Source organism: Sarcophilus harrisii, chromosome 6, assembly GCF_902635505.1.
Source record: "Sarcophilus harrisii chromosome 6, mSarHar1.11, whole genome shotgun sequence".
In the NCBI taxonomy this organism is placed as follows: domain Eukaryota; kingdom Metazoa; phylum Chordata; class Mammalia; order Dasyuromorphia; family Dasyuridae; genus Sarcophilus; species Sarcophilus harrisii.
The window spans coordinates 85999715-86014590 of NC_045431.1; the positions used below are offsets into that span (position 1 = coordinate 85999715).

At 34.8% G+C, this 14876-nt stretch overlaps 1 protein-coding gene across 13 annotated transcripts in view; it reads left to right on the forward strand.

The window, feature by feature from the left end:
• RAPGEF2 (Rap guanine nucleotide exchange factor 2) overlaps positions 1-14517 on the forward strand; it is a 287869-nt gene extending 273352 nt beyond the window's left edge. For 5 of the 13 annotated variants that reach the window (XM_023505892.2, XM_012552140.3, XM_023505893.2 and 2 more), the window contains 6 exons: positions 2414-2566; positions 3286-3408; positions 4588-4813; positions 6265-6827; positions 11727-12032; positions 13799-14517. In XM_023505892.2, the coding sequence (XP_023361660.1) occupies positions 2414-2566; positions 3286-3408; positions 4588-4813; positions 6265-6827; positions 11727-12032; positions 13799-13824 (1397 nt within the window). In that variant the 3' untranslated portion in view covers positions 13825-14517. The remainder of the gene's footprint in view (positions 1-2413; positions 2567-3285; positions 3409-4587; positions 4814-6264; positions 6828-11726; positions 12033-13798) is intronic. The other 8 variants (XM_023505896.2, XM_023505900.2, XM_023505899.2 and 5 more) reach the window with 5 other exon arrangements.
• Positions 14518-14876: the final 359 nt, after the last annotated feature.

Consider the following 14876-nt stretch of genomic DNA (forward strand, 5'->3'; position numbering starts at 1 on the left):
TGAAATAATTTTTTTTATTATAGCTTTTTATTTACAAGATATATGCATCGGTAATTTTTCAACATTGACAATTGCAAATCCTTTTGTTCCAACTTTTTCCCTCCTTCCCCCCACCCCTTCCCCCAGATGGCAAGTTGAGTAATAAATGTTAAATATGTTAAAATATAAGTTAAATATAACATAAGTATACATGTCCAAACAGTTATTTTGCTGTATGTGGCTGGTTCAGTTCATTACTGCTCCATTGGAACTGATTTGGTTCATCTCATTGTTGAAGAGGGGATGGCAGGCAGTCTTATAAATGTTAAATATGTTAGAGTATATCCTAGATATAATATATGTGTGCAGAACTGAACAGTTCTCTTGTTGCACAGGGAAAAATGGATACAGAAGGTAGAAATAACCTGGGAAGAAAAACAAAAATCCCAATAGTTTAACACTCAAAATGAAATTACTTTAAAAAGTATAGTCTGTGTTATAGACTTTTAAAATTATTTATGTTTTACTGAGTGCTTTACTTTGATCATGAGCTCATAGGTCCCTATGCAAAGATTTCTGAAGGCAGAGGTGAGTTGAATGTAGTAAAGTTGATAATGCCATTATTTATTGTTATTGATCCTATGATCAATAGCCCATAGAATTTAGTATTTTTTAATGCTAAAATACTTTCATTTTGTAGTTGGTGAAATATATTTTCTTAGCCATTAAGGAGAAAAATTATTATTCAATTTTTCCACTTGAAAAGTAATTTGTCATTTCTTTTATCTTCCTGTGTTCCTACTTTAGCCAACCTTCTGTGTGGATTGTGGGTATATATTAGTGTGGTTTGGAGAAAAGACAGAATTGACTTTCTTTTATAACAAATACACATTAAACAATATGATAGTATTAAAACTAGAATAACTTAGAAAATATGATGAGGAAGTTTAGCCCTTGCCTATTGCATGCATTATAAATGTATCATAATTTTGGAGCTTTAATAGACTTTGGAAGGCATCTAATACAATCCCATCATTTCACAAATGAGAACACAGAGATGGAGTGATTTATGCAGGATCACACAGGTAACAAGAAGCACATTTGAGATTAAAACTCGGGTCCAGTTATTCAAAGTTCAATTCTCTTTTTTACTGTTTCCTTTTTTTAACTGTATAGATGTATATATCTATTCTTATCCAATGTAAACTTGACTTTAGCCATTTTCTGTGTGTGTTTTTCTCACATCTTATCTATTCTAACCTCCTAAGGAATTATCCTTTGTTTACTCCCATTTCAAGATCTTTATTCATTGGCTTCCTTTCCCCTCTCAATAATTAGAAAATTTTCTGGGCTTAGGGAAGAAACACCTTCATTTGAGCCTATCACCATTTCTATTTCCTCATTTTTCTGAAGTTTCTTAAAATGAATAGTCTTTATTGAAAGCCTCTATTTCATTATCACCCATTCTTCTTTTTTTTAAATAGCCTCCTTTTCTTTCACCACTGAAACTGATTTTTAGAAGTACAACCCTAAATCTCATGAATGATGGACATTTAATCCTGTCTTTTAAAGTAACATCATCTGGAATAGAGAAGCATTTATAGATAGATAAAGCATTTATTAAATATTTCCTGTATGCCAGGAAGATATCGATTATTTATATATTTACTGTGTGCTAAGGATTTTAACAGGTAAAAAATAAGGATAAAAAATAAGCAAGATAATCTCTGCCTGTAAGGAGTTTATATTCTAATAGGGAAGCTAATACACATAAGATATTGATAGCTAGAAGGTGGTATGTGTTAGTAATTCAAATTGCTTATTTTTCTTAGAGCATAAGGAGGAAACAAGTTAGGGAGTAGTGAAGAGTATGAATGTACTCAGGGAGAATTGTTTAAATCCAGGTGAATACTTATCATTTAGAAGCCCACAATCCCAAGTTGGAAGCTTGGCCAGCCAGTTGCCTCTCATTAGCATCATCATTGTGGAAGCTTTTGACTAGAGTTTGTTGGTTTACAACTATGTGTTTTGGTATTGGCCACTGATTTTGAAAATTGTGATACTTGAGAATAAAAAAAGAGAGCGTGAAGTTATTCATATTCCCCTGTAACGAAAGGAATCTTCTAATCATAAGAAAACCTAATTCAAATATTTGTCTTATCATATGGCTATAGATAAATTACTTTTATACAAATAAAATTACTTTTAGAGAGATTACCTTTCCAACCCTTGGTTTCTTCATCTGTAAAATGTGAGTACTACTACTCGCATTGTCAACTTATGTTGAAAGTGCTTTATAAATTGTTAAGTTGAATATTAGCTTCTCCCTGATTTTAGAAGGTGTGTCATGAAACAAAAGAATAAAAATAGTCTTAAAATTGTATTATTCATTTAATATAATCCTAATTCAAGTTTGATTTTCTTTGTTTTGTAGGTATCAACTCTCCACAAGCTTTAAAGAAAATTCTTTCTTTATCAGAAGAAGGAAGTTTGGAACGTCACAAGAAACAAGCAGATGATACAATATCAAATGCATCTTCACAACTCTCTTCTCCTCCAACTTCTCCACAAAGCTCTCCGAGGAAAGGTAGAATAAATTATGAATGAGTTTTATTGTGGTGATGTTAACAACTGCTATATATTTCCGATATTGTGAATTATAATTTGCATTTTTTAACTTTGTACAATGCTTGTAGTCTTTAAGATTCTCCTGTAATAATTTAGCTATGATGTCTAGTCAATTTCCTTCCAAGATTATTATATTAAGGAAGAATGTAAAATATTTATTTTTTGAGAATAAACGAATACAGCATTTTTTAGAGTCTTATTTGGTTTTCGATATATGACAGATTTCATTTTCCCAGAAACAGACAACTAATTTGGATTAATAAACATTTCATGCGGAAGAATGGTTTAAAGAAAATGTTTCACATGTCTTCCTGGTTTCCTTTTTCATCATATTAACTCAGGTCTTGATTTTTTTAAGGAGACAATATCTTTGATAATTTGAAAGTATAATAGAATAGCAGGTAATCCTTTTTTGTCAGTTAACCCTTAAGGGCACTTTCTCCTCCTACATTTTTTGAAACAACATGGACATTAAACTAAAATCCAAAATTGTTTGTCCCCCTTGGAGAGGGGGGGAAAAGTAAAGTAAAAACTAGTATTTATTTCATCAAAGTGACACATGCTGATGGCGCTTGGATGTCAAAAAGTTAAATCATCTGCACATTTTTTGTGCAGGTTATCAGTCTCTAGTGTCTCTAGCAAATAGGTGTCTAAACTCTCTTCTCATCCTGTTGTTAGGTGGCAGTGGCAATCAGCTGAGATCTTGTGGCTCCAGACAGTCGGACCTAACCAGTTCCTCCTCTTCTCTTGGAAGTGAGAACAGTAACAAGAATAACAATGCACCACGGACCTATGGGATAGGTGGGGTTTATAGAACCAAAAGAGGGGTGGGAATAACAGGAATCATCTCACAAAATTAGACAGCCATTTTAAAGAAAATGGGGAAGTTCCTTCACATGGCCAGTGCTGCTCTTTATAATTAAATATTTTTCTAGGATTATTTTTTTCCTTTTTTTCTTTTTTTAATTTTTTCTTTTTGAGGAGAATATACCATGAAGGCTTTTAAAATTTAGATCAAATCTGTGAGCTCAGTATAACTGTATTTAGTAAGCATTTAAAAAAAAAAAAAAGATTGATTTTTAAAACTTATCAAGACCTGTGCTTTTTTTGAAAAAGGAATCTGGAAGTCTAAATATAATGAATAGATGGAAAAATTCTGTTTCAAACAAATAACGGCAACATGGTGTAATGCAATAACCACTTTTCTCAGATCCCATGCATTATAATCCTAGCTCTGCCCCTCACTTTGCCATGTTGACCTTGGCCAAATTCCTCAATCTTTTTTCCTCATTCATAACATAGACAAGTTACTGTCTGATTTAGGATTTGGGAATGATGGTGGTGAGCATTGTTTAAGTAGAAATTGTTATTATGTTGCCTACGAAACTAATATTTTGAAATACTATTGATATGAATTTTTCACTTACTGTGTAGATCTGTTTCATATGTATATATACACATATATATGTATGTGTGTGTATTTCTTCCTATAAACCTAAAAAACTCAAGTAGCAGGCTTGTCATTGAGAAACGTCAATAACACTGAAAAGAAGCAAGGTCATAGAAATCACAAGACATTTAAATTATACAAACATTTTATGGAACGGCTAACTATTTACATTTTCTAAGTTAAATTATTTGAAGTAATCATTTATTCTATATCCTGTTTCATCTCAAAAGACCACTGTTAAGCACATTTGATAGCTAAAGAAATCAAAGCATTTCAAGTCATTGGTGAAGCTCAGATACCATTGCGGGTTCATAGCTCAGTTTTCACATATTGCTTTTCTGAATCCTTCATTGAGGAAGTCAACCTACATTTGACCTTTTTGTCCCTTTCTCACCGTGCTTAAAATGTGTTAATTTTTTTTCTTCTGTTCACTGGTATTGTTTTTCAGTTTCTTTCCTTACATTTGGTGTTAGAATTCAGGTTGGTTATGCTTATGGTCACTGATGAATGTGATTCTCTTTCCCGCGCAGGTTATACTTTGGCTCCTAGTGGCACTGTGGATAACTTTTCAGATTCTGGTCACAGTGAAATCTCTTCCCGATCTAGTATTGTCAGCAATTCTTCCTTTGATTCAATGCCAGTCTCACTGCATGATGAGAGGAGACAGCGGCATTCTGTCAGCATTGTGGAAACTAATCTAGGTATGGGCAGAATGGAGAGAAGAACTCTGCTCGATCCAGATCAATATAGCTTAGGGTAAGAATCTTTTTATTCATTTAAAAATTGTTTTTAAAGTTTTCCTTTGTAACTTGTTATGGATTTTTCCTCAACTTAAAGCAGATTCCTTTTTTTTCCCTCCTAGAAACCTACTTCTATTCTTTCAAGGTCTAATAAACATATGATAGAGCTCTCACATCACTGATGCAAATTGCAGCCTTTCTCATTCTGTGTAATTCTTAACCATGTCTTTCTAGAAGCCTTCCAGAAAGGATTCATACAACCTAGTAGTAAATTTCTTCTTTTAGTTGGCACTGAAGTGCCAGTGCCTGGAACATAGTAGCTTAAATGTTTATTGACTGATGGGCTCTGATCTGTCAACTATCCATCATTTTCATCTTGTTAAGTGACCATCCCTCTTCCTTTTCCATTTAATACAATTTTTCAACTTTTTTTTTTTTTCAATACCACTCTTTGCTCAGGAATTAGGAGTACACAGTACAGATCTATTTATACCCACTATACATCTTATCATTTTCTTTGTATTATAATTTTTATTCTCAAAGATTATGATATTTTGAAGGACCAGCCTTTTTTTTGAGGGTGGGATGGGTGGGAGGGTGCAGGGGATTGCATATTCACGTTAGGTAGTATGCTGCTTTGTCTATAAAATAAACCCAATAAGTGCTTGTGGAATTGAATTATATTTATGTTAAAGAGATGGAGTTTTGCAATCATGAATAGTTAGTGAGAACTCTGTGCAGTTTCTCAAATACAATTTAGTCCTTTATCTTCCTCCTTCAAAATCATTCAAGTCTTTTGAAACTCCTCTTCATAATAAAGACAAAGGTGAAGTAATCTGACAAGCTGCCTATCTTGCTGCATGTTATAGTCATAGGAGAGATTTATTTTTCATTCACTTTGTTTTTCCATTGTGGTTGGTTAGAACAATCTCATTGTTGGTATACGTGTGAGGAAAATCTTTCTCTTCCAGTTTTTAAATTCCTATACCATTTTGGAATATCTAGAAGAAGTTCTACCCCAAAGCATTTTTACTGGCTTTTTAATAAGGTTGAAAGTCTTATTTAGGCTCATTTTTCACACTAATATATGTAATTTTGGAATCAATTCAATGCTTTTTAGTGACATTATTTCCTTAACCAATTAGTTAATGTGTTAAGGCTTTCACTGGTCTTGTAAAAGTAATTTTTAGTTTCAATGAGTACATTATCAAATTGTGATGTGTGTGTGTGTGTGTGAGAGAGAGACAGACAGACAGACATGTCTATATATCATGGTATTGATAAAAGGAGGCAAAATTACATAAAACTTAATAATAGATTGGCAAATTTTTTTTTCCTGGTGTTATGATGAGCAATTAAACTACTCCACCCCAACTCCCAGAAGAGAGAGAATTTTTTCTTTTTGATTGAAGATTTTTAAAATTTGTGATACTAGTAATATTTTTCTCCGTTCTATTTTTCATTTAGGTCCTATGCACCAGTGTCAGAGACTCGGGGTTTATATGCTGGGGCTACAGTGATTTCTTCCCCAAGTACTGAAGAACTTTCACAGGACCAGGGGGACAGAGCTTCACTGGATGCAGCAGATAGTGGCCGTGGAAGCTGGACTTCTTGCTCAAGTGGTTCCCATGATAATATACAAACTATACCACACCAGAGAAGCTGGGAGACACTTCCTTTTGGGCATGCACATTTTGATAATGCAGGGGATGGTGCAACCTTGTGGGCTTCAAGCAGTCATATGGACCCAGTCATGTTTCCTGATCATAGCACAAAGTACAACAGACAGAATCAAAGTCGAGAGAGCCTTGACCAAGCCCAGTCAAGGGCAAGCTGGGCATCCTCAACTGGATACTGGGGAGAAGATTCAGAGGGTGATACGGGCACCATCAAACGAAGGGGTGGGAAGGATGTTTCCATTGAAGCAGAAACAAGTAGCTTAACATCTGTCACAACAGAAGAAACAAAACCTGTTCCAATGCCTGCTCACATATCCGTGACATCGAGTACTACTGCAAAGGGTCTTATTGGTAAGATGGAATTGAATCTGAATCTTGACTTTTCTTCCAAAAAAGAGTGGGAGAGGGGGTATTATGTTTTTTGAATGGAGGCAGTCCCCTTTACCTTGTCCATGTCCAGAACTGTACATTGATTGAGAGTCACTTTCAGAATTTTAGTTGTTTTAAAATGGATTCTGGGCAGCAATTTGAAATCCTCTGTGATCCAGCAGTGGTTCAAAAGTTGATTTCTTAAAAGCCCTATCCCTAGTGATAATCTAAGATAACTAGCCTAGAAAAATTATCTTGAGTTATCGATATAGGGTCAGGAGTTTTCATTTTTAAGAAAGTCCTTATAACTTTTATTAGCATAATAAATATTATTAGCACTAGATGATCTGGCTTTCTTCTTTACCAGAACAAAACAAAATAAAAAATAATTGTTCCATACCAAAAAATCTTTGTAGATCTTTACTCATTTGCTTCTCTTCTGTTATAGTTCTTGTAGATAAAAATCTTATCTTGCTCTTATCCTTAATTGCATCTCCTCCCTTCTCTTTCAGGGATTATTATCTCTATCTTATCTTTCATCTCTCTTTGTCTTCTTATTTCTTCATTAATGCTTGCAAAAAATAAAATGTTTGCATTTCTCCCAACCTTAAAAAACTTATTTTTGACCCTATTATTTGAACATATTGTGTTGAATCTATCTACCCTTCACTATACTAAAATCAAAGAAAGAATAGCATGTACTCTCTGCTAGCTTTTTCTTACCACCCCCTCAATCCTAAACCCCTTGAAATATGGCATCACCTCCCATCATTCCAATCAAACCAATTTTTTCAGTGGCTTCATCCAGTTATCTTTTCTCAGTTCTTATCTTCCTCAAGTACAATTTTTGTCACTCTAGTCAAATATAGTAACTAGTTAGCATGAGACTTTTTTTGATTTTATCAGTAATACAGGAAATTCTCTCTTCAGAAGTCAGCAACTCACCTGTAACTTAATAAATGATTTGGCCATGATCATACAAGTAACAAGGGTTAGAAGGAGGGCTTGCAGATTTTGCAAAGCTATAATGATCTTGAGGATCTTTGCTATCTTTGTTATCCTCATCTCGACTATTTCTAACTCATGAATGCCCTTCTTAAATTATTTTGCCCAAGACTGAACATAATGTAATATGATATAATCAGGGAAGGGGACAGTGCAACCCCTACCTTCCTTGCTAAGTATACTATATAGTTCATAAAACATAAGACATGAGGCAGGTAAGAGACACAGTGGGTAGAGTGCCATACCTGGAGTGAGCAAGACTCATCTTCATGGTTCAAATCTGGCCTCAAAACTTGCTTAGCTGTGTGACCTTGGACAAGTCACTTGGCTTTGCCTCAGTTTCTTCATCTATAATATGAATTGGAGGAGAAAATGGCAAATTTATCTAGTATCTTTGCTAAGAAAATTGCTAATGTGGTAATGAAGAAACTGACATACCTGAAATTACTGAACATCAGCTTTCACTTATTCATTCATTCCTTTAAAAAATATATATTCCCTTAATTTCATTGAGCTTCTGGTGTGATTTGTGACTAAGTACAAATTTACTTAACTCACTGTATTCAGATGAGTCCAGATCAGATCAAATCAAATTATTTAGGTGTCTGCCCAGGCTACTTAGAACATTAATCAAATCAGTAGTACCATTATTCCACTAATTACCTAATGGTCCTTCCTTCCTCCCTTCTTTCCTTCCTCCCTCCCTTCCTTCTTTTGTATCTATCTGAAGTTCCTGAGGGCAGATATTTATTTTTGTTACACTTTGTATCCTCTGTAAATTGCCTGGTATACAGTAACTTGATAATTTAAAAAATTTTATTCATTGATTTTATTTGCTTTTTTAATCTGCTGTATCATGTTTATTCACATTGAATATTCCAGTCCCTAATAAAGAATGTAGTTGGAGACTTAAAACAAAACAAAACAAAACAAAAAAAAAAAAAAAAAAAAAAAAAAAAAGGAGGACTTTAACCCAGGTATCCTCCTCCATCGTAGCCCTCCCAAATTTTTTCCAACCTTCACCAGTTGAAAGGGATTTTTTTTCCCCTTCTCAGATATTATTCAGCACTTTATCTAGATTTTTTGCTTTGCACCCACTTCTTATTTTTTAATGTTGTTCTTGACTGTGCACATGTAACATAGAAACTCTTAGCAAGTACCATCTCGTTTTTATTTTTACATTCCCAATTCCAAGCACAGTGTCTACCTTGTAGTAGGTGCTTAATAAATATTTGTTTAATTGAAATGAACAGATCTCATAAATCTTAGTATCTATGCCATATATTTTGTATGGGATACTCAAGGCATCAGTTATTAAATATTAAAATGTGAATATAGAGATAGAATCAGAGTGTATATCATCATTCTACATGCCTCTCCCTTTTGCAAAGAAATTGTATTCCTTTTGTCCTTCAAAGGATTAGAATCGTTTGTCAAGTCTGTATCCTATACAGTTGAAGGATGAACACTTAATACATTCTAATGTTTTCTGAAATCCATGGGGGAAAAAAGTGAAGGAATCAATGAAAAGTATTTATTAAGTATTCACCATGTGCCTACCACTGTCCTAAGCATTGAGCCTACAAATAATGAAAGCAAGTCAGTCCTTCTGCAAGGTGCTTACTTTCAAATATGGGAGAGAACATATATAGGTGTGACCAGAAAAGGGAGTTCTATTCTGGGCAGTGACAGAAATGGTAAGTAGAATGATAGGATAGTTCATTAAAAATGTGGTTTAAAGAAGTGTCAGCATTTTTGAATATGTTTGAAACAGATTAAAATGTAATTGGGAAATATTTAACAAAATAAAAATAAAATAGAATATAAGTGGTGTTTAACAGTGGTTTTCTAAGTCAATATGTAGCCTGCAAGGATCCCTATGAACAGTTTAGTGGCTTAAACTGGTTTAAAGGAGATGGCAAAATAGAAAATCAAAATCTTTTTCTTCAGCTCTATATTGATATTTCAGTATCTTATTCATGAATGATAACTGAAGAGATTTGGTTAGAAGCCAATTATCATCTAACTTGTTTCTTTAATTGACTTTTAAAAATCAATTTTATAGAGTTTGTTATCAAATTCTCTCTAGTTCTCTTTTTAAGATTTTTTAAGATTCCAATTCTTTATTTCTCATAGGTAAAGTCTTAGAGCCTAATTATAATATAAACTCATTCCTTACGGAAACTTTAGGGCTAAGTTTATTAACTTTTTCTTTGTGATGGATTCCTGTAGAAGTTTAATTAAGCCAAATTACACCTCACAGATTAACATTTAAATGCATATAATATAAACTATGCAAGAATATGAAGGAAACTAATAATATGAAGTACAGTAGTAAAATATTTAATAAATTTGTAGACTCTTGTGTAAAGAACCGGCAATAAGTTTTTCTGGATTTATCATTGAATTCTAGAATCTTAGCATAGAGGCAAGGCATTTTAAAAGGGATGCTTCCTCTTTTCTTTCCTAGTAGATATGACTAAAATTTTTTCTGGTATGGCCTGCAATCATCTCCATTTAGGTGAAAAATGAGGAACTGTGGTCAGTTCCCCCCATTCTTCTCTCTCTCCCCCCCCCCCTCCCCCCCCCCCCCCCCCCCCCCCCCCCCCCCCCTCCATGTTTATGTTTTTAGTCTTCCTCAGTTCCCATGCTGTGTCAGCACGGGAAAAATAAACAAAGTTACCTTGCTCTCCTCACAAAGCCAAAAAAAAGAATCATAAGCCTTTGCCCCGTCTTCAAAATCAGCTGAAGATCACACTTGTTAGCCCCCATTTTTCTTTTTTATTTATTGCATATACATTGGTAGGATTAGAAAAGATGTTAGAAGCCATCTGGTTCAACCCTTATCTGAATCATGTATCTCCTTTCCTCTCTCTTTAATAAATGGTTTTCTGGTTTCCACAAACATACTTTCATTGACAGGAAACTCAACTACTTTCATTTTTGATTAACAAACAGAATAAGTTTAAATTGTAGGTGGGGGAAGAAGAGAAGTAGAATGGTATCTCACTTGGCTTCCTTGTATTTTATACTTTATTTTGAGAAAGAGCCAAAATGCCCCTCCTGTATTATTATTTTAAAAGGGTTAAAAGGGTCTCTCTGTTTGAAAGCTTATTCTTTATGCTATCCCTTTCAAATATTTGAAGACAAGGATCAGGATTCTCCTTTTCAGGGGGAGGTGAAATTCATTCCATTTTTCCACTCAGAGATTAATTATACTTGACCCTAATATACCAGACATATTCTATGTGATTCTTGGAGCCATAGCAGAGTTTGAGAGTACTGAGCAATCAGAGTGATTCCTACAGAGATGGTATTGGAGGTCCCTTGGAGAAGGTCCAAAGGAATCATTTGGATCTAAAGCAGCATCAGGATTCCTTAATCTTTTTTTTTTATGGTTGTTTCCCCTTTGGTATTCTGGCCAAGCCTGTGAACACTTTCTCAGAATAATGTTTTAAATGCATAAAGGAAAATGTGTAGAATTACAAAAGATGTATTGAAATTCTCTCTCTCACACACACATATACATTTAAAAACAACTAAATTCATGAATCCCCTGAAATTTTCCATGGATCCCAATGTAAGAACCCCTGGAAAACAGACTCTAAAACAAGAATCCATACACCTTCCTTCCCCTTCATAGAGAAATCCTTCTGCAGTCTATTTACAAAACCCGCCCTGAGGATTTTATTTTGAATTGTGTCTCCATCACCTCCCTAGGAACTTAAATTTCTCAAACAAAGTCTAAATCTCTGTCCAAGGTACTTTGTTTGCTTTTCCATCTGAAGTTGAACCTGAACCTGGCTGGTTGAGGATAATCTGCTTTATGATTATCAAGTTCTATTTTCTCATAATGGTCCGTTGTTTTAACTACAGCACGGAAGGAAGGCAGGTATCGAGAACCACCACCAACCCCTCCAGGCTATGTAGGAATCCCCATCACTGATTTTCCAGAAGGACATTCACATCCAGCCAGCAGGAAACCTCCAGACTACAATGTCGCCCTCCAGAGGTCTCGAATGGTGGCCCGGCCCTGTGATACACCTGGGCCCTCCACGTTACAGCAACCGCACAGTCATCCGACAAACCGGCCTGTGAACAAACCTCAGTGGCATAAACCAAATGAGTCAGACCCACGCCTGGCTTCCTATCAGCCTCAAGGGTTTTCCACAGAGGAGGATGGTAATTCATAGTCATTTGCATTTACATAGCACAGGAAATTTGCAAAGTGCTTTATAGTTTTAGGACTTTAAAGATATTGATATGTGTGTTTATATGTGTTTGTGTATGTGTGTGAGAGAGACAGAAAGAGAGAGAGAGATGGAGACAGACAAAAAAAGAGACAGAAGTGGGGGGGAGGGAGAGAGAGAGAAAAGACAGAGACAGATGTGGGGGGGAGGGAGGGAGGGAGAGGGCGAACATGATGTTTTTTAACAATTTTACAGCAAGGTAGATGCCATAGTCAAGTGATGATTCGGATAGCACAGGGAAGTCCTGGGAAGTGACTTTACTCATCACCACCATCCCCAAATTTTACATGAGACAGTGACTTATTATGTCTATTTTATGGATGAAGAAAAAAATAAGATTGAGGAACTTGGCCAAGATCAACATGGCAAAGTAGAGCCAGGATCATAATTATTACATTATTGCAGAATCATGATTATTACATTACATCATGCCACCTCTATTTCTTCATATACCAACAAATATTTTCAGAGATAAGAGCTTGTTGGTATCTCTGGTTTTTGTCCCCTTTCCTTCTCAAGTTAATTTTATTTTTTCATTAATGATAAAGAGAGAACATAATTGACAGTGCCCAAAAGTTATCTTAAGACTTCATTAGTCACTTATGATGATAAAGTATGTACATTACTTGTTTCCTTACATAATGCTTTAAAGAAAAAGGAGATATTGTCACTAAAACTGAGAAACTTGTATAAGGAAGATGTGATATTCTTGAGGTAAAGAGGGAAAAGTGTTGAGGTTGGATGGGTTAGGAAATCGGAAGGAGTTCATCTAATCAGCCTCTGGCCTTCACAGTTTAATATATTTTTCGACTGCCTTCCTTAAAAGACAGAAATGATTCTAGCTATTCTCATACAAATGAAGTACAAATTAAGACTGAAGGAATTATCTAAATAATTTATGCTTTAAAACCTTATACATTATTTGTCTAAATCTATTACCTCGTTCTCTGTAGATCTAGCTAGTTTAGAAAAAAAAATTTTCAATTTCATTAGCTACTAAATTCTAAATAAAAATAAACTTCATATTTAATAATAATAGCCTTTACCTGTGTCTGAACTTTTAGTAGAACTTTAGGAATATTATTTGAAGCCCTTCTGTGGAAATTATCTGTTCTGTTTTTATTGACCACATTCCATGAGGGGATGATGAAAACTCTATAGACTGACAGATGTTAATATGGTTAGCAGTAACTCTGAGGAAATCCTTAGGTTTCCTTCTGGGGATTTCAGAGATAAGAACCTTAAAAAAATGCCAGGATAGAAAAGTTAGTAGGGGGAGGATTGCTTTTGAAAACTCTTATCTTTGACTCTTTCGAGTCAAGAAAGACAGAGAAGAAAGACAAAGGAGCTTTGAGGTTAATATTTACTATACAGAAAAGACAGAAGCTGGAGCCAGAAGATCTGGGTCCCAATCTCATCTATCACTTCCTCTGACTTCGAGAAGGTTTCTCATCCATGAATTAAAGAGTTTTGTACTAAATGATCCTTCTGAGCCTTTCTGGTTCTAAATTGGCAATGTTCTGATCAGTGGATGTATGGAGTGCTTTACCTTGCTTATTTGGAAAGTAATTTTACATAGCACAAACTGTTTTCATTGAAACCTAATAGCACTGTAAATGTTGAATTAAGTTGAAAAATTTCCTTTGGTTGATATTTCTTTCCACCCCTCCTCACCCCCTTCCCATTTTGTGTTTCTAGAAGATGAGCAAGTCTCTGCTGTCTGAGAATTGGGGCTTTTCTGGATCCAGAGTGAGCCACCTAAAAAAAGGAGAGCACAAGAAGATGTCCCTAGTGTAGGAGCCTTGGAACTCAAATCCAAAGGATGGTGGATCGATTTGCCTCCTTCCCTGCCTTAAAGCAGCATGGGGCTTCTTCTCTCCCTTCCTCCCCATCCCTCTTGCATGTGAAATACTGTGAAGAAATTGCCCTGGCACTTTTCAAACTGTGTTGCTTCAAATGCCCAGTGCAGCCTTCTCCAAGCCTCCCACCATCACTGTCTACCACCTTGCGCGATACCATTCCAATTTCCAAGATCTTCACCACATCCAGGTGATTCACTCGGGCTGCACTTCTCGATGCCCAGAAGGGGTGTTTTGTTTTGTTTTTAAAACTTCCTTTGAGATTATAATCACAATCCTAGCACTTGGTCTCATTGGGGGTAATGAGATAAGCCAGCCTTTGAACGTTTTGGGGCCTTTAACCTACCAAGGAAGAAAAGCAAAAACATGATGAAATACTCTTAAGTTCAGTGCTCGTTTGCTTGTTTACAATGCCTATTTTTGTTATGGTTTCTAAACATTGTGTTCAGAGAGTAAATGTTATTATATCTGTGTAAGAATTACAGTATTATTTTGTACATTTTTAAAGTAAGGTTGCCAGCCTGGGTTTTGTACAACCAAATAAACCAGACATAGTGTGTATGTGTGTGTGGTTATATATTTTATTTATATGTATATAAATATAAATATATATACATATATATGTGTGTATATATATACATATATATGTGTGTGTGTATATACATATATATGTGTGTGTGTATATACATATATATGTGTGTATATACATATGTGTGTATATACATATGTGTGTGTATATACATATGTGTGTGTATATACACATATGTGTGTGTGTATATACACATATATGTGTGTGTATATATATACATATGTATATATATGTGTATATATGTGTGTATATACACACACACACACAAAATACACACAAAATACACACAAAATACACACACAAGCATATGAGGGCCAGCTAGGAGATA